The following is a 25,095-nucleotide window of genomic DNA, read 5'->3' on the forward strand; positions in this document are numbered from 1 at the left end:
TGGATAGAGCATCGGTCTGCGGACTCAAGGGTCCCGGGTTCGATTCCAGTCGGAGGGCATGTATCTTGGTTTCGGGCACATCCCCAGTGGGGAGTGTGCAGGAGGCGGCTGATTGATGTTTCTCTCTCATCAATGTTTCTAACTCTCGATCCTTCTCCCTTCCTCTCTGTAAAAAAATCAATAAAATATACATTTAAAAAAGAAAGTGCAACCTTTCGGTGTACGGAAAGATGTTCCAACGAGCGAAGCCACCCACCAAGGGCTGTCTCTTTTCTTTTAAAGTAAACTTTTTCCAAAGTATACCATATAGTTAGAAAAATGCCTAAGTCATAATATGGCTCAATGAGTTTATATGACGCATATATTCCAGATTAAGAAAGAGAAGATGCCCAGAACTCCAGAAGTGTCCCTCCAGTCACCATCCCCACCCCACGGGCACCCACAATGGGCACTCTTGCCTGGTGTTGAACTGCACTTCCATGGAACCACACAGAATGTCATCTTTTATATCTGACTTCTTTTGCTTAATCCTTATGTTTGTGAGTCATGTTGTACATTTATTCCCACTTTTTAAAATCCTCGCACTGATTTTAAAGTGGGGAGAGAAGGTAGGGAAAGAAAGAGAGGAACACTGATCTATGAGAGAAACATGGATCAGCAGCCTCCTGATGGATGGGTTGCCTCCTATATTCACTCCCACTGGGGATGGAGCCCGAAACCTTTTGGTGCAAGAGATGACACTCCATCCAAATGAGCCACAGCAGCCAGGACTCATCCACACTTTTGTATAGCTCACCAGTATTGTGCATAAACCCCAATTTATCCACCCCTTCTACAGTTGGTGGCCATGCAATTATATCCGGTGTGGGGCTATTCTAAGTGGTTCTGCGGTGAACATATTTGCATATTTCTTTTAATAGACACAAGTGTGCACATGTGCTGTGCATAACCTGAGAAGTGGGAATGCTGAGGCACGGGGTTTGGGTACATCCGGCTTTAGCTGGTCCTGTGGAAACCACTGTCCTGCTTCATAGGCCGCCCTCCGGCCCCTGAACCTGCCCCAACCCGCCAACCCTGTTATTCCTCCCCTTCCCCCAAGCATGCCCCAGGAATGGGGGCTGGAGTGAAGCTCAGGACTGGAATGTGCCTGAGGATCACATGATATGGTAGATTTTTAAAATGATATCATTGTAATGGTCTGTTTTGTTTTAGGTTATGACATAGGTCCCTTGGGTCAAAATGTGTGTTAAAGGGCACACTGAGTGTGGGTTAAAATGTACAGATGTATTCAGAAAAATATGGAGGCGTTTTGTACTTGGTGGCAGGACAATAAAGCCTGTAGAAGTGTCAGGTGAGAAAAAGGATCAGAAGGTTAAAAAAACAAACAGCCGTGGCCGGTTTGGCTCAGTGGATAGAGCATCAGCCTGTGGACTGAAGGGTTCCAGGTTCGATTCCGGTCAGGGGCATATGCTCGGGTTGTGGGCTCGATTCCCAGTAGGGGGCGTGCAGGAGGCTGCTGATCAATGATTCTCTCTCATCATTGATGTTTCTCTCTCCCCCTCTCCCTTCCTCTCTGATTTCAATAAAAATATATTTAAAAAACAAAACAAAAAGACAAACAAACAGACCAGGAACACGCAAAACAGGAGCTTTTCCCACCCAGTGGGACCTGCTGGTCGTGGGTTCTTATGGGGAACCTGAGAGGCTCTGGGAAGCCATGCTGACAGGGAGCACAGGCAGCTCTGAGATCACATCTGTGCTCTTTTCACTGAGAACACTGTGCCTGCAGGTCAATCCAGCACCATCTTTATTTTTTTAATAGATATTTTAATTTTTTTATTGATCTTTTTTAAAATATATTTTTATTGATTTCAGAGAGGGTGAGGGAGAGAGAAATAGAAACATCAATTATGAGCGGGAATCACTGATTGGCTGCTTCCTGCATGCCACACACTGGGGATTGAGCCTGCAACCCAGGCATGTGCCCTGACCAGGAATCAAACAGTGACTGAGTCACATCGGCCAGGCTTATTGATCTTTTTTTTTTAGAGAGAAAGGAAAGGAGGGAGGGAGAGAGGAAGAGAGAAACATGGATTTGTTGTTCACTTATTTATACATTCATTGGTTGTTGCTTGTATGTGCTCTGACTGGGGATTTAACCCAAACCCACAACCTTGGCATGTCAGGACAATGCTCTAAGCAACTGGGTCCATCCCTGGGCAACCAAGCAATCAGAATCGTTGAGAGGTTGTCAGAGTGTGGAGAATTCAGAGTGGGCTGGTCATTACTCTTTATTTTATTATTTTATTTTATTTTATTTAAAATATATTTTATTGATTTTTTACAGAGAGGAAGGGAGAGAGATAGAGAGTTAGAAACATTGATGAGAGAGAAACATCGATCAGCCGCCTCCTGCACACTCCCAACTGGGGATGTGCCTGCAACCAAGGTACATGCCCTTGACCGGAATCGAACCTGGGACCCTTCAGTCCGCAGGCCGACGCTCTATCCACTGAGCCAAACAGGCTACGGCTATTTTATTTTTTTAATAAAGACAAAAGAGGACCTCTTTCCCCCTCCCCACATGGGAGTCTGTGCTGTGAGATTCTTTCCCCTTCTCCACAGGGGAGTCTATACTTGTTCTTCAATAAATCTCCACCTTTGCTATACAAAAAAAAAAAAAAAAAAAAAAAAAAGACAAAAGAGAAAGCTGGGGAACTTACAGCCCAGTAATCCCCAAGTTACTACTAGTAATTAGGAAGGTTTAGCCTTGTCAGACCAGATCTGGTTCAAGATAAATCTATATGTATTATATATCTTTGCCTTCATGAAATTGAGCTTCTGAATTATTTACTGCAAAGAGCAAGACATTCACCTGTCATATTCTGCTCTCTGAAAAGCCTTTATAATTAAACTAGAAGCCCGGTGCACGAAATTCATGCACGGGTAGGGTCCCTAGGTCTGGCCAGCAATCGGGGATGATCTGTGGGGTGATCAGGGGCCCCTGTTGGCACCCGCCTTGGCTGGCCTGGCGCCGCCCCCTCACTAGCCCTGTCCCCCACCCCCACCACCAGTCAGGGCCTGCGGGCTGGGGGCAGCCCCTGCATTTAGCGTCTGCCCCCTGGTGGTCAGTGCGTGTCATAGCAATCAGTCATTCTGCTGTTGGGTCGATTTGCATATTAGCATTTTATATAAATAGACTAGAGGCCCGGTGCACAAAAATTTGTGCACTCGGCGGGGAGGGGGGTCCACCAGCCCGGCCTGTGCCCTCTCACAGTCTGGGACCCCTCAGGAGATAATGACCTGCTGGCTTAGGCCTGCTCCCAGGTGGCAGAGGGCACGCCCAATCCCTAGGTGCAGCCCCTGGTCGGGCTCAGAGTAGGGCCGATTGGGGAGTTGGGGTGCCACCCCCTGTCATGCACAGAGCAGGGCGGATCGGGAGGTTGTGATGCCACCCTCAGTCACGCTCAGGGTAGGGCCGATTGGGGGGTTGGGGCACCGCCCCCTGTCACACTCAAGGCAGGGTCGATGGGGAGGTTGCGGCGCCACCCCCTGTTACGCACAGAGTAGGGCGGATCAGGGGGTTGGGGCGCTGCCCCCTGTCACGCACAGAGCAGGGCCGATCAGGGGGTTGGGGCTCCGTACCCTGTCACACACAGAGCAGGGCGATCGGGGGTTGGGGAGTTCCCCCCTGTCATGCAAAGAGCAGGGCCCATCAGGGGGTTGAGGAGCTCCCCCCTGTCATGCACAGAGCAGGGCCGATCAGGAGGTTGAGGAGCTCCCCCCTGTCACTCACAGAGTAGGGCCGATAGGGGAGTTGGGGCACCGCCCCCTGTCACACACAGAGCAGGGCGGATCAGGAGGTTGGGGCGCTGCACCCTGTCACACTCAGGGCAGGGCCAATAGGGAGGTTATGGCTCTACCCTGTCACACACAGAGCAAGGCCCATGGAGGGGGGTTGTGGCGCCACCCTCTATCACCCACAGAGCAGGGCTGATCAGGGGGTTGGGGCACCGCCACTGTCACACTCAGGGCAGGGCCGATGGGGAGGTTATGGCTCTACCACCCTGTCACACACAGAGCAGGGCTGATCAGCGGGTTGGGGCGCCTTCCCCTGTCACGAACAGAGCAGGGCGGATAGGGAGGTTGTGGCCCCGGCCCCTGTCACACACAGAGCCGCAGGGTGATCAGGGGTTTGGGCGCTGCCCCCTGTCACGCTGATCCTGGTGCCAGGAGGCCTCACTGCTCCGCTGATCCCGGTGCGGGGAGGCATATTACCCTTTTACTATATAGGATAGAGGCCTGGTGCACGGGTGGGGGCTGGCTGGTTTGCCCTGAAGGGTGTCCTGGATCAGGGTGGGGGTCCCCACTGGGGTGCCTGGCCAGGCTGGCTGAGGGGCTGAGGGCCGTTTTCAGGCTGGTGGGTGACTGAAGCTCCCAACCGCTCCTTTATTTCTTTTTCTTTTTTCTTTTTTTTTTAAATTCTGGGCCAGCTTTAGCTCTGAGGCCTCGCTGCTGAAAACATTGATACAATGTTGCAGTCAGGCTGGCTGAAGCCCGGCTGACTGAAAGCCCTGAAAGCCGGTTTCTGGGGTTTTGTTTAGCTTCTATATTTGCAACATAGTAGCTTAGAGTTGCAGCTGAGAGGCCGGCAAGTCAGGCGGGGAACTTTGGAGTCCGCCATCACTGGAGCAAGCAAGCCTCCCTGTTTGCTTCAGTGCATGGCTGCCGGCTGCCATCTTGGCTGACAGTTAATTTGCATAAGGATATGCTGATTAGCCAATGGGAAGGGTAGCGGTTGTATGCTAATTACCATGTTTCTCTTTTATTAGTGTAGATTCTATGGAATGTGTAGCCTTTGCAAGGTTTGATATTAGCAGAGCTTATCTTATAGGCTTGTAGGAAATCATATCTTTTAGTTGTTATGGAAAATGAATACACACAAAATTGTAATGAATATACCTGTTAGGGACAGAAATAGAATAATAGAGACTAGCTATAGTTATCTATATATATAAAATGCTAAGCAACTGTCTGACCGTCCAACCAATAGCTATGATGCACACTGACCACCAGGGAGCAGATGCTTACTGCAGGAGCTGTGGAGCTGTGGAGCTGTGGTGACTTGATGGCGGCAGTTCTCGGGTGACGCACCCTGGAACCAGAGAGGAGAAAGCCCGATTCTAGAGAGCCGGTTTTGGCCTGATTTCCGCAGGCCAGGCCGAGGTTCCCTGCTCACTCTGCAGAAGCCCCTTGAGCTGCGGTGCTGCCTCAGGTGCAGTTGGCCAGGGAAGAACTGTGGGAGGTGGCTCCAGGGCGTTTCTGGCCTGTCTGGCCCAGTCCCACCCTGCTGGCCACCTTCTAATTAATTTCCTTTCAATGTGCACAAATCTGTGCACCGGGGCACTAGTAAGAAATATTAATCCTGCTCTGTTAACCATGATTGTTTTGTTCTGATTAAAGAGAGCACATTCTAACCTGGCTGAGAGTTGTACACCCCGAGACCTGGGAGTTAACCTGGAAATTCGATCTATCCTCCTTATCCCAGAATGGCCTGTTATCATGGAAAGATAAACAACCTTGTTGCTGCCCTTTGCAACCCCAGCCCATATTCCCTTATTCTATAACCATTATACCCATTTTTATTCTTTTTGCCTATTTCCCCATGCCTGTAATACCCTTTTAAAAAAAAAATATTTTTTTATTGATTTTAGAGAGAGGAAGAGGGAGGGAGAGATAGAAACATCAAGATGAGAGAGAATCATTGATCAGCTGCCTCCTGCACACCCTCCATTGGGGATGGAGCCCTCAGTGCCCTGACTGGGAATTGAACTGTGACCTCCTGGTTCATAGGTAGCTGTTCAACCACTGAGCAAAATGGCAGGGCTGTAATAGCCATTTGTAAACATTTATCTTTATTGTTGAAAGTATTACAGCCCAGCCAGCGTGGCTCGGTGGTTGAGCATTAATCTATGAACCAAGAGGTCATGGGTTCGATTTCCAGTCAGAGCACATACCCAAGTTGCAGGCTTGTTCCTCAGTAGGGGGTGTGTAGGAGGCAGCCAATCAATGACTTTCTCATCATTGATGTTTGTTTCTCCCTCTCCCTTCCTTTCTGAAATCAATAAAAATATTTTAAAATATATATATTTTATTGATTTTTTACAGAGAGGAAGGGAGAGAGATAGAGAGTTTAGAAACATCGATCAGCTGCCTCCTGCACATCTCCTACTGGGGATGTGCCCGCAACCCAGGTACATACTCTTGGCCGGAATCGAACCTGGGACCCTTCAGTCCGAAGGCCAACGCTCTATCCACTGAGCCAAACCGGTTTCGGCTAAAAATATTTTTTTAAAAAGAGAGTATTACAGATGTCCCCTTTGTGTTTCTTTCCGAATGACCCCCTCCACCCCACACCCACCCCTCCCAAGCCTTCACCATACTATTGTCTGTGTCAAGGGCTATGCATATATGCATATAAATTCCTCAGGTTAAGCAGTACCTGCCCCCTGGGGGTGGGGAACACCCATCTTTATTCCTTTTGCCTACTTCCCCATGTAATCTTTGTCCCTCTGCCCCACATAAACAGCTGGCTTATGTGTGTGTGTGTTGGGGGGGTGGTGCAGAGCAGATTTTCATGGATGACCTGCTGCTCTCCCATGCTGCCAGCAGTATTGGAATCAACGCTCATACATGATTCAAGCCTGTCTCTGCTTAATGGGCTCAAGTAGTGACAAGGCAGCACAGACCCATTCCTTGTCCGGTTTCATACCCACTCAGTGAGGACTCTGGCACTGCCCATGATTGCATTTGTTTGTTTCATCTCCGTACAGCAGCATGAGTCCGCGGGCTGGTCAGCACGCTGGCTGCTGTCTGGGAGGCCTGTTGCAAACACACCAACCCGCGTCTAACCCAGGCAGAGCCCGGTTCTTCCTCCGGGGGAAGTGTTCCGCTCTCGTGTGGCTGGAAAGATCTACTGGTCACAAAAGCCATGGCCAGAAGTCCCAGCTCTGGCAGGGGCGGGCCTCTCCCAGCCTGGGTGTGCACTCTGGCTACCGGGAGCCAGCGTTCCCCGCCTTTGTCTTGGTCTCGCAACACGGCATGTTCTGAACAAATGCAGGGTGGGGCAAAGAGGTTTACAGTTGTGAGTATGTGAAACAGTTTGTTCTTGTATTATTACTTACTAGTTACTACATTATTTTCCTTAGGAAAAAAGCAAGCTCCTTCTGCCCCACCCTGTAGTTCTCCGTGCCCTCTGGCCTAGCTCACCAGGGACGGGCTGGGGTTGATAAAGTGCCCCTTACAGCCAATGTCCCCCAATAGGTACTTGCCTCAGTGACCTTGAGGAAGAAAGCGGCTGCTTGGGAAGATTTGGAATTCTGGAGTCTGGAGCCAAAAAGTCATCTTAAACTCATTACCAATACTCATATGTTAAACCTTCTGAGGCTTCACTTTTTTAAAATTAAGTTTATGCCCGTGCTTGTTTGGCTCAGTGGATAGAGCGTCGGCCTGTGGACCGAAGGGTCCCAGGTTCGATTTCGGTCAAGGGTACGTACCTTGGTTGCAGGCTCCTCCCCTACCTGGGCCCCGGTTGGGGTGCATGCAGGAGGCAACTAATCGATGTCTTTTCTCTCACATTGATATTTCTGTTTTTCCCTCTCTCTAAAAAAAACAAAACAAAAAACAAAAAAACTCAATGGGAAAATATCCTGAGATGAGGATTAAAAAAAAAAGGAACCTCTTCTTCAAAAAAAATAAAAATAAAATTAGGTTTATGTCATATTCGACTGTGGGTCCGGGCCAGCTTTGTCCATAGTAAAAAAGAGGGGCCCGGAAGCGTTCTCCAGGTTGCAATTGGCCATCGCATAGGCAGTCGGAAGGGAATGTCCCTGGAGGTGACCCAGCAGCCCTGCCACAGCCCCTTCCCGCCTCTCCGCCCAGTCCTTTCCCTTCCCAGACTTCCTCTAGGCCGGCTGAGTTTCCCCGCCCGCCCAGAAGCCCCGAGGCTCCACTTGCGAGCAGGTGAGGCCGGTTTTCTTTGTCTTTGCCATCAGCGAGGCAGCGGAAACCGCAGGCTGTGGGTGCTTGAGGGAGCGATTGGGAGCCAGGGCTCTGTGCCCTTGTGTGGGGGCTCAGGACAGAGGCCACTGGCATTTGGGGTGAAGTGGGCTGGCGTGGGGGTCACGAGGACACTGGGTGGCCAGGGAGAAGGTGGAGGCCACCTGGGAAAGGCACGACAGGTGTTCCCTCCCCAGCTCCGTTCCTGTTTCTGGACCCGCTCTTTCCTCTCCGCCTCTGGAGACTTGACTTTCCTCCCTCCTTTGAGAAGCCCTGGGTCCACGGGGCCACCGAGGACAAGGTTGTGAAGCGGGACAGGCACTCCTGGCCCGAGTTCCACCCCTGCCCGCCTGTGTGCAGGGCCGCCCTGGAACCTGCCTGGTGCTCATCTCCCGGTTTGGTAGCGGCCATCAGGTTTTCTGGGCTGTCCTCACATGACACCACCACACCAACCAAAAGAGTTCTGAGAGACTGTTGAGAGCATAACTATCTCATGTTTGAGGGCCTGTCTTGTCGAGGCATTTTTAATTAACATCCAACAAATATTTATGGTGCGCCTACCAAGCCACAGTAGCTCCAGAGACACAACAGAGAGGGAAACACATAGAAACCTCCGCCTGCCTGCAGACTGGGAGGAGCCAGGCCAGAGGCAAAACTGACAGGCAGACTTAAAGCAGGTTAGGAGGTCAAAGGTGCTATGGAGAAAAGGGGGCAGGAAAGAGAAGGGGGGTGGGGCACCGAGTGAGGGCAAGCTTTACTTGCATGTGCAGTGTTTTGGGTAGTCGGGGACGGTCTCCATGACAGTGTAACATCTGAGCCAGTGAGTGCTCTAGGGGAGAGTGTTCCAGGCAAAAAACCCAGGAAGTACAGAGGCCTGAGGCAGCGAATGCCGGGCTTGTCGGGACCATCAAGGCAGCCAGTGTGGCGGCAGCAGCATGAGAGGAAGGACAAGAGGTCAGGGAGGTACTGAAGAGGCCAGCTCAGCTGTAGGACTTGGGCTTCTCTGGGTCAGATGGGAGCCATGGAGGGTTCTGAGGGAGGGCAGATCTGACTTTGGTTTGAACAGGACCTCCTCGCCCCCTGTGGAGGACAGGGGGCAGCAGGTGAAGGCAGAAGCAGGAAGACCCTTAGGAGGTTGGGTGCTCATCCAGGGGAGAAGTGCTTAGATTCTAGATGTGTTTTGAAGGTGGGGGCTCGTCGGGGCTTCCTGGTGGATTCCACGTGTGATTGGTGATTACAAGGGAGGTGATTCTAAGACTGTTGACAAGAGACCAACAAGGGCCAAAATGACTTAGGAAAGATTCTGTGAAGGAAGTCGTTTAGGGATCTAGGCGGGTCCTTTCAAGCCGCGGGTGGGAGAACTGGAGAGGGGGTGTTTCGGACAGTCAGGAGGGCATGCAGGTGTGCCCATGGAGAGCTGGAGTACGTATCAGGGTTCTGGGAGAAAACAAGGCACCATCCATGGGGATAGTTGAGGAGAGTTAATGATGGGTGTGGGCAGAGTTCAATCAGCCAGGGGTCAGCACAGAAGGAAGGGGCGTTAAAACCCAGAGGGGGTTTGCGTAGACAGAGGGCTGCCCTCCTGCACTGTGACCTTCAGTGGAGGATTAGCTGCCTGCGGCTCGGCAGGAAAGCAGCGGGAAACATAGAAACCCACCCTCACTGCCCTCTCACCCACTCACCTCCTGCTGGGTGAAGCCGGAGGGCAGAGAGCCCCAGCCCAGTGGGGACCCAGCAGGGGTGCACCGCTTTACAAACAAAGCCAGGAGTGGGGGTCAGGGGATAGGGAACTTGAAAGGATTGAATGGAGAGTATGTTAAGTAGTACTTAAGGAAATTTAAAAGTGATAAGATGAAAAGAAAGGGTAGGGCCTGGCCCGGTGTGGCTTAGTGGTTGAGCATCGACCTATGAACCAGGAGGTTACGGTTCGGTTGTCAGGGCATGTGCCTGGGTTGCGGGCTTGATCCCCAGTGCAGGAGGCAGCCAACTGATGATTGTTTCTCTCTCTCTCTCCCTTTCCCTTCCTCTGAAATCAATAAAAAAGTACAGATTAAAAAGAAAAGGGTAGGGAGTCTAGGAGACCTTTGAGGAGGCTCTTTGGTGACTGGGGGAACTGAGAGGAAAAGAATCCTTTTTAGGTAACGGCATCGTGTTGAGAGCTAGGTGTTGCTCAAATGATGTTACAGGCGTTCTCTCCAGAAATGCTCACAGACAGTCCACGTATTCCAGCTCTCTCGTGAGGATTAAGTAACACACGTGGCTTAGCATGGTGTTCAGGATATAGAAACACTCACTAGATTAGTTGTTATCCCCATTTCAACAATGACTAATAAAAACCAAAAACAAACAGAGCCACAGAGAGAGACTGGTCAACGTGCATGGTGCTCAAACGCAGACACGTTCGGATTCCAGCTCCCACGTTCCCAAGGTCGCATCCACCGCAGGGGGTTCTCCAGTGTCGTGCGAAACACGGGGAAGGAACAACTGGTGAGCCCTGGAGACAGACATGGGCCAACGCCTGCAGCGGGGGAGCACGCAGGGACAGACACAGTGCCCGGGGAGAGGCCAACGCTCCAGAAGAGATAAATGTGGAAACAATCTGCTGAGAGAGGCGGGGTCCAGTGGCATTAAGGGGACAGCTGGTTGGGTTAAAGCAGTGGTTCTCAACCTTGGCTGCACATTAGAATCACCTGGGAATCTTTTTAAAATCCTGATTTCTGGGCCTCATCCCCCGGAAATTCTGTTTCTTTGTTATGGGGTGGGGCCACAACATTAGTAACAAAGAAACAGAGTTTCCGGAGGATGAGGCCCAGAAATCAGGATTTTAAAAAGATTCCCAGCGCTGACCAGGTTTGGCTCAGTGGATAGAGCTTCGGCCTGCAGACTGAAAGGTCCCGGGTTCGATTCTGGTCAAGGGCATGTACCTTAGTTGCGGGCACATCCCTGGTAGGAGGTGTGCAGGAGGCAGCTGATCGATGTTTCTCTCTCATCGATGTTTCTAACTCTCTATCCCTCTCCCTTCCTCTCTGTAAAAAAATAAATTATTTAAAAAAAACACTCTTCCATCCTTAAAACAAAAACACTTTAAAAAAAAAAAAAGATTCCCAGGTGATTCTAATGTGCAGCCAAGGTTGAGAACCACCGGGTTAAAGCGAAGAGAAGGTCCTGAGGAAAGATAACATTGCCCGGAGGAGGAGGAGGGGCCTTGGGAATGAGACGCCAGGTCTTCTAGGAGCGACTTGAGGGCTCAAAGTCCTCTGGAGATCTATCACGGTGGTGACTGTTCTTCCCAAGGGGATCGATCTGACAGAAGTCAGAGTTACACTCAGTGAAGGTGCTCAATACATTTCTTGTTGAATGGATGGGAGGTGGCAGGTTTCCTGTGACCTGGATTTCACCTCCCTGTACTGGTGCAGTTCGGTGGTCTCGCGCTTACATAGTTCTAGCGTCATCTGCTCTTTTATGTCCCTCAGAACTCTGCCACACTGTGCATGGGTGGGCACCACCTGCTGAATGAACCTAAATTCAGGTCACCTACATTTGCATTAGCATAATGATGTCAGAATTTGAATTTTGTGTATCATTTTCTTTGCATGCTCTCCACTGCTTGTTTATTTTTAAAACTCTTACAAAACTGACCCTGATCTACTCACTAGTCCTCACTTTTGACCGCTCTCCTAGGTGAACTGTTGGAAACAGATTGATTTGCTCACCATTTCCCAGACAAGCTGTTCACATGTAATGCATTTGCGCTGACTTGGAACACCCCAGTGAATTCTACTTTTTAATTTTTTTTTAAAGATTTTTCATCCTTAGCTTCTCAAACGTTGAGCCCCAGTTTCCTCATCTTTAAAATGAAAATTAAAAAAAGAGATTATCTAACTTGAGTTGCCTGTGTTGAGACCATGCATGCATTTATGACATGAATTTTTCGATTTCAGTTCTCTCAAGTACTGTGTGATCTTGTGGAACACATGTGAATGGTTTAGCGCAGGGTGCAGGACATAGAAACACACACCGTATTAGTTGCTATCCCCATTTTAACAATTATCGAGAAAAGTAAAAAAAACAAACACTGAATCAAAACCAGGTCCTTAGCCAGTTTGGCTCAGTGGATAGAGCGTTGGCCTGCAGACTGAAGGGTCCCTGGTTCGATTTGGTCAAGGGCACATGCCTGGGTTGCGGGTTTAATCTCCAGTTGGGGCCATGCAGGAAGCAGCTGACGCATGATTCTTTCTAACCATTGATATTTCTCTCTCTCTCTCCTTCTTCCTGCCTTTCTCAAGTCAATAAAAATATATTAAAAAAGAAAAAACCAGGTCCTGATTTCCTCCTTACTGAAAAGTGGTGAGGGGAGAAAGAATTGTGCAGTGCTTGTGTTCAGGCTAAGGTAGTGCTGTTCTCTGGGGCTTGCAGACCCAGCGTTCTCAGCTGTGACTTGAGCATGTTAACGGCACCTGATTAAGAGCTGTGTGAGGATCAGTGATGCTTATCCAGGGGAGGGGTTGCTGGCTAAGGACTAAAACATCTTAGTTTCCTTATAGTGGAGATGGGAGACAGCACTACAGCTGACATCACCAGTCGTTAAGATCTTCCAACCCTCGCTTACCAAGCAACTTTTCAATCCTTTAGTACTCCATACAGCTTTCCTGTGGCGAAATTCAAGTTATTTCCATTTACCCCAAAGCAAACCTTCGTGTGTTCATTTGGAATGGCTTGGATTCAGCTGTGTGAGGGACACATACACGATTCTCACCTTGTTTGGAGGCCACTTCTGGCAGGTCCCCACAATCCCCCTCTCTTCGTGTTCACTAGCATACAAGAGTCCAGCCAGGGTCTCTTCACTTGGGAGTTGAATGGAGAAGACATCCTGCCTCTTCAGAAATCTCTATTTCAAATCTAGGAACAGTACTTGTCATGGATGTCGGAGTATTAACATAAATAATGTGATAGAAAGGAGCCACCAGGGCTCTTGCACAGGAAAACAAATGTCATATTCCTTCTCTCTTGTCCTGGTTCCCATGCTGCCCACACCAGAACTGTAGTTTTGGGCAATGACCAGTGCTGGGGATATACATTTTCATAACATATCTTGGGTGCAATTTTGTTTTACTTTTATTATATTGTTACATAATGAAATATGTAATTCCTTGGTCAACCTTTGGAAGTTTAAATTCTCCCTTCTTTTTGTCTTTGTCATTTGCTAACTTCACAATCTTGTAGTAGCAGAGCAGACTGTCCCACAGGAATATATGCCTGTAACTTCAAAGATCAAGTTGTTCTAAGTAGTTATCTATCCGAACACTTTAGCTATAGCCTGTATGCCCCATCTCCACTGGTTACACAACCTGGACCTACTGAGCCCCCAGGTGAGATTTTTGTGACTCTTCTCACTGTATCCCAACCTCATCGCCCTCATTCAACACCCTACATTTAAAAAAAAACACCAAAAACTAATTTCAGAGAGGAAGGGAGAGGGATAGATAGAAACATCACAGGATTGGCTGCCTCCTGCAGGCCCCCCAATGGGGAGCCAGCCTGTAACCCAGACAAGTGCCTCGACTGGGAATTGAACTGTCCACACACTGAGCCAGGCAACCCCCTACATATTTCTGATCCTCTTTCTTCCTCTCCCTCCTTATAGTTATCCACCCTAATTCATCTACACATTTTCTATTTCAGGAAACATAGGTCTACTAAGTACTTTTTTCTGCCTCTCGGTTTTTAAAAAAATATATTTTATTGATTTTTTACAGAGAGGAAGGGAGAGAGATAGTCAGAAACATCGATGAGAGAGAAACATCGACCAGCTGCCTCCTGCACATCTCCCACTGGGGATGTGCCCGCAACCCAGGTACATGCCCTTGACCGGAATCGAACCCGGGACCCTTCAGTCCGCAGGCCGACGCTCTATCCACTGAGCCAAACCGGTTTCGGCTGCCTCTCGGTTTTAATCCTGAAATGAAAACTACCTTAGAACCTTTCACTTGCTCCCGATTTTGACTTATTGGGTCCCATCCACACCTTAAAGTCCCAAGTTGTTATACTAAACTTCAAGTTCCTTATACTTGAAATTATTCATCTCTTGGCCCCTTGCTGTTCCTATGCTGGGATCGCTTTTTACCCCCACGTCTGGAAAACTCAGACTTCTCTGACGCCCCTCCCTCCCGCAGGCAGGCAGATCTGCCTTCCACCCCTGCTCTAAATCTTGTCATTATCTGTTGGCTTCTGTTTCCCCTAAAAGACACTGAAGTCTTTGAAGGCACAGCTGTGGCTCATTCCTTCATCTTGTTGTCTCCATCACCTGGTACTGTTTGCTGAACAGATAAAAGAACGGATTAACTCTATGTCCTTGTCCAAACATGTTTGCATTGTTTGCTCACAAACATTAAGAACTTTTGCTACTGGGTGTAAATACTTACAAAAGAGATCGTGGAAGGTGCTTACTATATGGTAAGAACATGTATGAACCCATGAAACCCTCACAGCCCTGTGAAATGGCACAAATACCATTTCGTTTGCAGGTGATAGAGGTTGAGGCTCAGAGGTGAAGCATTTGCTCCAAGTCACACATCTCATAGGTGGACAAGACCCAGGGTCAGTGCCCCCCAGTCCGACGGGAGCCCTGACATCTGCCATCTATACCTGGAGGGTGGACACGGGGTGGGAATCAGGAGGACGGTGCACGCTCCGTGGAGGCGGGGACGCGCCCTTTCTCACTGCTGTGCTTTGGGGCTCAGGACGGGGCCTCTGGACGTGCCCGGCGAACGCACGCAGCTGGGTCGGAGGCCCAGCATGACAAAGGAGTTTTTCTGGCCCTTGTCCACTGCTCCAGCCTCAACTCCTGGCTCCCAAGAGAAGCCTCGGCACACAGGGTCCCCCCCCAAGTTTCCTGCTCGTTCCCTCGGAGCGGAGGCTGCCCGCTTCCTCCCATCCTGTCCCCATCCGCCCAGCGATGCCCTGGCTGCTTTCCCGGCCCCGCCAGGTCGACGTCCTCCGCGATGCGCTGCATTGCCTTTAACTAACCCCTTCCCTCCCCGGCCTGCGGCTCCACCCAGGACGCGGGCTCCGTCTTAGTCTACCTTCCGTGCACCGCCCGCTGCGCCCTCCACCCCCGGAGGGTCGGCGTCCGCGGGCCCCCGGCCGCCCGCACGCCGTGGCCGCCCCGCATTCCCCTCCCCTCCTCGCGGGAGCTGCCCGGCCTTCCTCCTCTTGGCGGGCGGCGCGATGCTCAGTTTTTCGGGTTTCGCGTCTGCGAAGCGAGCGATCTTCGGGGGGGACGGGGAGCGAATACAGGGGCCCCGATGACCGCCCGTGAACGGTCCCTTCGGGTGACCCGGCGGGCCGGCTGCGCGTCCCGAGCCCGGAAGGCCGGGCGGGCAGGGGCGCAGTTGGGCCCCGGGCGCCAGGACCCGTCGCCACCCGCGCCCGCGGCGCCCGGCCCCCTCCCCGCGGGCGCCGACCTCCGCCCCCCGCGCGGCTGGACCGCCGGCCGCTCACCGCGCGCAGGGATCCGGCCACGCGCCGCCCCTCCCCCCGCCGGCTGCCGGGCCGGGCCCTCGCCCACCGGGTTCCCCTCTCCGGCGCCCGCCGAGACGGAGGGCTGGGCAGCGAGGGCCGGTCTTCCCGGCGGGGCCCGGCCGCCAGAGGTCCCGGGCGCCGCGCCCCTCGGGGACTACTTTTCCTCCGCGGAGGGACTACTTCGCGGAGGCGTCGCTGGCGGCGCGCACGGCTGGCGGCGGCGGCGGCGGCGGCGCGCCTAGGATAGGGACGCCGGCCCGGTCAGGCCTCGGCGCGGCCTACACGCTCCGTCGCTCGCTCCCACCCTCGCCCCGCGCCCGGCCCGGCCATGGCGGAGTCCTCGCCCGCCCGACGCCCGGTGCCCCTCATCGAGTCCGGTAAGGCCCTCCACCCGCGGTTCCCCGGGCGCCCCGGCCCGCGTCCCTGCCCGGCCGCCTCTCACGCGCGCCCGCCCCTGACCCGATTCCCCGTCTCCCCCCAGAGCTGTACTTCCTCATCGCCCGCTACCTGTCGGCCGGCCCGTGTCGGAGAGCCGCCCAGGTGAGCGCGGGCCTCGCCGGCGGCGGCGGCCCGTCCCGGCCCCGCCACCGCCCGGGGTCGCGGGAGGAGGGCGCGGGTGGACCCGGGTGGGTGGACCGGGGTGCGTGGACCGGGGTGCGGCCCCCGCCCCTCTAACTGCGCGTCTCGTCGGCTGCAGGTGCTGGTGCAGGAGCTGGAGCAGTACCAGGTCTGTGCATCGCGGCGCCCCCGCCCCGTGCCCTCCGCTCCCCGCCGTCCCCCCGCCCGGCCTTGTTCGGGTCGCCCGCCGCCCCCGCCCCGCTGCCCTTCTCCTGCCGCCCCCGCCCCCGCCCCGGACCCGCGTGGTGGTCACTCGTGTGCATCTCGTGTCTTTGCAGTTGCTGCCGAAGAGGCTGGATTGGGAGGGCAACGAGCACAACAGGAGCTACGAGGAATTGGTGAGGCTTTTGACATTTGCGGCCAGGGTCTCCGAGCCCCCACCCCCTTTTCGGGGCTCGGGCCGGTGGGGCGAAGTGTCCGAGCCGCGCTCGGCGGCCGGCGGGCGGGCGGGCGGGCGGCCGGTCGCGGCGTTTGCTGGGCTTCCCGCGGTTGGTTTTGTTTTGTTTTGTATTTGGGGTGGCTGTGTTTGTTTTGGTAGGAAACGGCGCCCAGGGGGCCCCCCAGGGTCGGCAGGGCGGCGGAGGGGGCGGCCCGGCGGGCGGTTTGCGGCGGAGTGGCCCCCAGGTGCGCTGCCGAGGGTGGGCGGCGGGGGCGCGCGTGCGCGCGGCGGCGCGCCCGCCCTCCCGCGAGCTGCTCCCGGCCGTCCGTCTTCTTCCCCAGACTTGTAACTCTAGCGCTGATTGGTCGTCTTCCCTGGGCCCCGCCCACATCTCAGGCCACTTGTTCCCCAGGAATAGATAGAACCTCTGGTGTCTGAAAAGGTGGAGAAATGCTCCTCTTTAGCTTTTTTTTCCGTTGACCTCATCATCGTAATAAAAATAAAAATATTGATGCTGTGAGAATGTCACGCCTCCCTTAGTTTTGCTGCTCTCAACGGTGCACTTGTTGAATGCCTTAAAAACGGATTCATTTTGATGAATTTTTACAGTCATCTGCTGGACATAATGTAGGTTCTAACTGCAGTTTCTGTTTTGGGAGCACCATTAACATAGATTGTAGTTCTCTCTCTGTTATACTTTGTCAACTTAATTTAGTTGCCATCACAGTATTTAATTAGGTTTTATCCATTCGTTTGTCCATAGTGGAATAAAAACATTTTCCAGAAAAAAGTTTTTGTCAATTTGTGTATTAGGACAAAGGATTTCTTTAGTTGCTGGGCCGTATTCAGCGTCTTGTATTTGCAAAACAACTAAATAAAGAGTTCTTGAATAATCTCTTACCACATTTCTAATATTTGTAAGCAAAGTTGTAGGACACAATTTTCATTCCTGAATTAAATAAAAAGGATAAGAAATAAACAAGGAGATTTGTCATCTGTGTATGACCAGTTATGCATTAACACAAAGTTAACTAAGGGATTCTATTTCAGTTGCCAGTTTTAATGTTTGTCTTACTAGAGATTTTTTGTTGCGAATTTTAAAAAGCAAATATTTTCAAGAAAGCGAGTTCTGAAAATTCTGCATGATGGTGGAGTTTTTGTTTTATTGAGTTTGATACTTTGAGATTTGTTTTTCATGTAAGGAAACGTGTAAAGGACTGGTCTGGAGTCTTTTGTTGGTAAGAGATAATAGTGTTTTCAGTGAAGCACAGAAGTGTTGACGTGACTGACAGTAAAGATGCTGCTGAAGAGAAAGTTGTTTAAATTTTGAAGCAAGTGTAATGAATACTTAGTGGAAATAGACATATATTTTAATAGGCATACACATTTTGGCTTTTGCTGTCAGAATTGTTTAAAACTCTTAACATTTTGCTTAAAATGATTGAAAGTCTCTGATACACTCCTGTGATGTGGCTGTAACATTCATTGCTCAGTGCCTGCTGATTTGGTCTGTGTGGTGGGTATCCTTTTCCTCCTCTACCTTCCTCGCCCCCACCCCATCCAGCACTAAGTGGAACAGGATGAGCTTCTGTCTAGAGGAGAATTGTTTTGTTAAAGGTATGTGAGTAGCTTCTAGTTCTCCAATGAAAGTCTTGCTTTAAAAATTTTTTAAGAAGTATTTCAAATGTATATGTAATGAGTCCTCATATACCATGAACAAATTCATTACTAGTTTGCTATATTTATTTTGGTTTCTATTTGAGGTATATTATCTATTTTATTATAAGCTATCAAATTGTCAAATAGAATAACAAATCGTCCACCAGCCTTAGAGAGAGTAAGGAAGGAGAAAGAGAGAAAAACATAAGCTGTTCCACTTATCTATGTACTCATTGGTTGATTCTTGTGTGTGTCCTCACTGGGGATTGAACTTGGAAAACTTGGGATGATGTTCTAACCAACTGAGATACCTGGCCAGGGCCTACCCTGTTTCGTTATTTTTTTGTGTGTGTGTGTTTTTTTTTTAAATGTATAGTTTTATTGATTTCAGAGAGGAAGGGAGAGGGAGAGAGAGATAAACATAAATGATGAGAGAAAATCATTGATCGGCTGCCTCCTGCACACCCCCTACTAGGGACAGCTACTAGGGACGGAGCATGCAACCTGGGCATGTGCCCTTGACTGGAATCGAACCTGGGCGTACCACATGTGTATGGTAGTCACTCCATACACTGAGCCAAACCGGCTAGGGCTACTCTGTTTCTTTAATTAAGAAAAAATTATATTTAAATGACTGAATTGAGTTGGGTTATTATAGAAAAAACGTTTTTAAAAAATATATTTTTATTGATTTCAGAGAGGAAAGGAGAGGGAGAGAGAGATAGAAACATCAATGATGAGAGTCATTGATCGGCTGCCTCCTGCACTCCCCCTACTGGGGATCGAGCCCGAAACCTAGGCATGTGCCCTTGGCAGGAATCGAACCCAGGACCCTTCAGTCCGCAGACCAGTGCTCTATCCACTGAGCCAAACCAGCCAGGGCTAGAAAAAAATTTTTAATTAGAAAACTGTCAGCTGGAATTCTTGAAGAGGAAGAAGCTGTTAGTTGTCACCCTTCTGCCCTTTGAGCTATTATATTTTATTTTGACCTGTTGAAAAATTTTTCCAGGTGTTACTGCTATTGTTTCATTTCTTAACTAGTGGCCTGGTGCACGAAATTCGTGCACGGTGTCCCTCAGCCCAGCCTGCACCCTCTCCAATTTGGGACTCCTTGGGGGATGCCTGACTGCTGGTTTAGGTCCTCTTGCAATCTGTCACCGCTGGCTCCTAACCGCTCACCTGCCTGATCGCCCCTAACCACTCTCCCTGCCAGCCTGATTGCCCCCGACTGCCTCCCACTGCCAGCCTGATCCTGCTTGCCCCCAACTGCCACCCCCTCCCCGCCTGTTCGCCCCTAACCACCTCTGCCTCAGACCCACCATCATGGCTTTGTCGGAAGGTCTCCCAGTCTAATTAGCATATTACCCTTTTATTAGTATAGATTTTGTTGTTAATTCTTACCTGAGGATATTTTTTCCATTGATTTTTAGAGAGAGTGGAAGGGAGGGGGAGAGACAAGAGAGAAACATGATGTGTTGACACATTAATTGGTTGCCTCTGGCAAGTGCCCTGACCAGGGCCTGGATAAAGCCTGCAACTGAGGTACGGGCCCTTGATAGGAATCAAACCCAGGAGCCTTCAGCTCTCCGGCCGACGCTCAGTTCACTGACCCAAACTGGCTAGTGCCTGCTAGTGTTTTAAAATCAATATTCATTTGCTTACTCATCTGTATACCTTTTCTGATGTTTTAAATTGCTTTTCATTTGTCTTGTCTGATTATTTTTCTTCACTCTGAACAACTTATTTTGGTATTATAATGGTTTGTTGTCAATTACTTCAGTTTTCCTTTTTTTGATTTGAAAACGTTTTGTCTGTATTTATGAAAAATATTTTTATTTTTTTCTAATCCTCACCTGAGGATATGCTTTTATTGATCTGAGAGAGAGAGAGAGAGAGAGAGAGAGAGAGAGAGAGAGAAACATTGATATGAGAGCGAAACATCTATTGGCTGCCTCCTGCATGCCCCCCTCTGGGTCGAGCCTGCAACCGCAGTATATACTCTGACCAGGAATCAAACCAACAACTGTTCAGTGCAAGGGAGGATGCCAACTGAGCCACGCTGGCCAGGGCTCTTTTTATTTTTTAAGTAATTTTTGTTAGCTGTGAGATTCTAGTTGATTAGTTGTTGCTTTTTGAAAAGCCAGCATTCTTACTGTTGTTCCTTTGAAGATATTTTTTTTCCTTAGCTGCTTATGCAGATTTTCATTCTGTCTTGGATTTTCAGCAGTTTTACTATGATGTACTGTAGTCGTTATCTATGGCTGCATAACAAATTACCCCAAAACTTGGTGGCTCTAAACAATAAGATTTATTATCTCTCAGTTTCTGTAAGTCAGGAGTCCAGGCACAGCTGGGATGAGTTATCTTAGTCTCTCTCAAGGCTGCTATCAAAGTATTGGTTAGAGCTGAAAGCTTGACTGGAGAAGGCACTGGTTCTAAGCTCATGTAGTTAAAAAAAAATCTATAATAATAAAAGCATAATATCATAATTAGACTGGACATCCTTCCGGACGAAGCTGGGGCTGCGAGGGAAGCCCGGGCTATGAATACCAGGAGAGAGGGGTGGGAGGCCATGTCAGAAGGTAGGCATACCACATGTGCCAACGTATTTGCATTTATTTTGCTTGGGGTTCTCTGAGCTTTTTGAATCTTCAGGATATTAAATAGTTTAATGCATTAAGTCCCAAATGGAAAGGATAGAAGATGGGGCAAAATAATTATTTTGAAGAAATAATGGCTGAGCACTTTTGAGCATCTGGGCCATCTCTGCATCTGCGTCTAGGGACAACTCCTCTTGACTGTGGGTCACATAATTTACTTTGTCTCATCTTTTTAAAAAAATGTTTTTTAATGATTTCAGAGAGGAAGAAGAGTGAGAAAGAGAGAAACATCAATGATGGGAATCATCAATTGGCTGCCTCCTGCACATCACCTACTGTGGACTGAACCTGCAACCTGGGCATATGCCCCAGTGGGGAATCTAACCATTTAGGAACACTGGCCGGGCTCATTATCTTTGAAGTATACTGGGCCTTTTTGTGTTAAAAAGAGTAGAGGCTGGCCCTAGCAAGTTTGGCTCTGTGGATAGAGCATCGGCCTGCGGAATGAAGGGTCCCAGGTTTGATTCCAGTCAAGGGCACATGTCCAGGCTTGATCCCTGGTGGGAACATGCAGGAGGTAGCTGATCAATGATTTTTTCTCATCATTGATGTTTCTATCTCTCCCTCTCCCTTCCTCTCTGAAATCAATAAAAATATGTTAAAAAAAAAAAAAGTAGAGGCTAAAGCAGTATCATTAGCCCCAGTAAAGGATGTGCTCTTTTCTTTCTCAGTTGTTACGTGGGTAGGGCTGGGTCAGTCTAATTTGTATCTAATCTTCCCTGGACTTGTAGCATTAGTTGCATTTAGTTGGTCACTGGCTTTATATGTTTTGAGGGTGGGATCAGGATTTCCCTTCCAGTAGAGTGGGTTATGGGAACGGGAGATTCCTGAGATGTCTTTCTTCATAGCCGAGTTGTGCGCTTCCTAAACTTAGTGAGGTCTTGCTGTAGTTTATTTGCTGCTGCTACCTTTTTGGGTTGTGGAAGAGTACTCTTTGATCTCCAGTCCTGCCCTTGGCTTTCCTCCTGTTCTTTCATTCCTAGCCTCAGGAGGGCCTCTGCAGCGCACTTGTGGAGGGTCGCGTTCTCCCTTAGCTGCTCTGCACCCAGTTTGCCGGGTGCAGTTGGTGAAGGCCTGTGGGATGGAATTGGGGTGAGTGCAGACTCACTGACTGAGGCTCCTCAGCGTTCCGGTCAGTCATGCCAGCCCACAGGTGGCTGTGAACTTGAAGTTTGACAGGTTTTTCTTTATTCTCATCTGGTCAGTTCACAGAAGGGCTCATTAGTTTCTGTGGTATAGTTAATTTGTAGATTTGTTTCCTCAGCTGTGTGATGGGCTAAAAAATTATTTTTAAGCTAATCCAGCTTGTTCTCAATCAACAGTTTGGTTATTAAATGTTTCATATGATTTTTGATTTCTTAAAATTTCTGTTAAGGTGTGTACTTTATTTGTAGGTCAGAGCAATGGTCACCAACCTTTCGGACTTCACTGGCGACCGGTTGGTGAATGCTGAGTTAGAGCACTATTTAGCATTGAATGGCCATGAGATAGATGGAAGTTACACATCCCATTAGAAATTTTTTTTAAATTAAATTTATTGGGATGACATTGGTTAACAAGATTATATGTTTCAAGTGCACAATATAATACATTATCTGTATATTGCATTATGTACTATGTTCCTTTTTAAAAGCTTAATCCATTTCCTTAGGACTATATAAAATATATTGTTTATTACTATCTTTTCTTTTTTCAAAAAGTTAAAGTTAAAAAAATTATTGATATTTTAGACAGTGAGAAAGAGAAAGAAACATTGATTTGTTACACTTATTTGTGCATTGGTTGATTCTTTTTTCTTTTTTAATACATTTTTATTGATTTCAGAGAGGAAGGGTGAGGGAGGGAGAGATAGAAACATCAGTGATGACAGAGAATTATTGATCGCCTGCCTCCTGCATGCCCCCAACTGGGGATTGAGCCTGCAACCTGGGCATGTGCCCCTGACTGGAATCGAACCCAGGACTTTTCAGTCCGCAGGCCAATGTCTATCCACTGAGCCAAACCGGCTAGGGCAAAAAGTAAAATATTTCAAAAGAATTTGTCAGGATGTACAGGAAAATGAAGAGTAACTTTACTGCTGTTCACTTAACAGTTTCATTTCCATACGGAATTTAAATGAAAAGGTAAAAAGTATTTCCATCATTAATTTCACATACATAATTGGTTATGGTTAAGATAAATTTCACTCTAACCTGGCAATCTTTTTCCCATGTAGGACTGCTGTGGCATTCAGATTCCATACTGGATACAAAAGTGTAGGACTGACTACTGGCACTGGATGTAGCCAGCCTTTTCCTAGACTGGAGTAGATTAGAAGTTAGACACTCTACAGGCATTCTGGGGTTGGAGGCAACTGTTCCAAGACCTATGGACACAGAAATAGGGTGGTGAAGGCCTGGGGCGAAGCAGGGTGGGAAATGATTTTAGTAGTTTGCTAGAATAAGGAGTACTGTCCTTTTGTTCTACAGACATAGGACAAATTTGTCCTTGAGAAAGCTGTGATGTTTCAGATACATGGGCTGAAAGAATCTTTGCAGTCTTCACTTTCTTCTTCAACTGGTGGGTGAAAACCCAAAGAGCTGATGAGAGATAATATTTGTCCTGGTGTTCTTGAATAAATCTTGCCTAGGTTTAGCCATTGATGGTGTTATAAATCTGTAACTAGGTTTAGCCAATGATGGTGCTATCCATCATATTGATAGATCTATTCAAAGTAAACTTTGGAAAGGCCAAAATCAGTTAGTTTAATATGACCTTCATTAGAAATAAGCATATTGTCTGGTTTCAAATCCCTGTGAATGATTCCATGTCTATGAAGGTAATCTAGAGCCAGTGCCACTTTAGAAATATATTTTACAGCCATCTTTTCATCAAAATCACCATATATATGTAGGAGAGATTTGACATCACCAATAAGGTTTTCCATTAGCAAGTAGACATTGTTTGCTGACTGCAGGGAGTAGTACAAATGGACAATGTAAGGACTTTTACTTAGGGCCAGTGCATCCCTCTCAGCTTGTACCTGATCAGTCATTTTTTTGTTGATCATGTTTGCTTTTTTGACAACCTTGGCTGCATACAACTTGCCACCTTTCTGTACTAGATACACCTTCCCAAAGGTGCCACGGCTAATGGGCTTCACTAGGTGAAGTCCTCAATGGAGGGAGGTCTTGGCACCAAGATCTATTCACGCATTTCCCTGTAGCTGTGCCTCCTCCACTCTCCTTCTTGCTCCCTGCGGTGGGCTCCATTGCAGGCCAGCCCAGATTCAAGCTTTCAGCCGCTGCCAAAGCCCCTGCCCCAGCCGCCACTCCGCCAACTGGGTTCAAAGTCTTTTTTTTTTTTCCAGAGAGGAAGGGAGAGGGAGAGAGAGAGAAACATCAGTGATGAGAATCATTGATCAGCTGCCTCCTGAACGCCCCCTACAGGGCATTGCCTGAAACCTGGCCAAATCGGGACCCTTCAGTCCCCAGGCCAATGCTCTATCCACTGAGCCAAACCAGCCAGGGCCATTGGTTGATTCTTATATGTTCTCTGAGGGGGGATCGAATCCACCACCTTGGCATATCAGGATGCTGCTCTAACCTACTGAGTAACCTGGTCAGAGCTACTATCTTTCCTTTTTTGAATAGAAATTAGAAGTGGCATTTTGAACACAAAGCTTCTGTGTTAACAATTATGCAATAACTATAGCAGTGCAGGATGAATTATGCATGCATTATTACTTCAGAATTAGACTGAGACTCATTTTAGTATTTCTGTTGCATTAGGTATATGAGATTTGAATGTGAAAAATCTAACTGATTAGAAAAAATTCTATACTGATTTTAAACCATTTGCACATATTTGGCTTTAAATATTTTGAGGCCACTTGGACTCTAGAAGTCTTACGATATTGCTTGATTATTTCATTACTGACTACTTTTATTAAGATGTAGTAGAGCTGATTACAATGATCCAATGATGGAGAGTTGCAGAACTAGACAGCTTGGGTTTATATTTTTAGCTTTGCCATTTACTAGTAGCTCTTGATTCTGGGCAGGTTATTTAATGCCTGTGCCTTGTGTGTTTATATCTGTAAAATGAGGATAAATAGTTGGGAGGTATAATAAGTTAGTATATATAAAGTTCTTAATGTCTGTAATCACTATGTAAATGTTAGCTATTATCATTAATGTAGAGAGGAATTAGTCAAAACCT

The 25,095-nt window shown here is 48.7% G+C and overlaps 1 protein-coding gene across 1 annotated transcript in view; it reads left to right on the plus strand.

Annotated features, from left to right (window-relative positions):
* Positions 1–15,818: 15,818 nt before the first annotated feature.
* BRWD1 (bromodomain and WD repeat domain containing 1) overlaps positions 15,819–25,095 on the plus strand; it is a 97,559-nt gene continuing 88,282 nt past the window's right edge. Inside the window, exons 1-4 of the mRNA XM_070407183.1 lie at positions 15,819–15,956; positions 16,061–16,119; positions 16,277–16,306; positions 16,476–16,535. Coding sequence (XP_070263284.1) covers positions 15,908–15,956; positions 16,061–16,119; positions 16,277–16,306; positions 16,476–16,535 — 198 coding nt within the window. The 5' untranslated portion in view covers positions 15,819–15,907. The remainder of the gene's footprint in view (positions 15,957–16,060; positions 16,120–16,276; positions 16,307–16,475; positions 16,536–25,095) is intronic.

This window comes from Myotis yumanensis, unplaced genomic scaffold, assembly GCF_028538775.1.
Source record: "Myotis yumanensis isolate MYYU_CA2020_CCGP unplaced genomic scaffold, mMyoYum1.0.hap1 SCAF_2, whole genome shotgun sequence".
Classification (NCBI taxonomy): Eukaryota; Metazoa; Chordata; class Mammalia; order Chiroptera; family Vespertilionidae; genus Myotis; species Myotis yumanensis.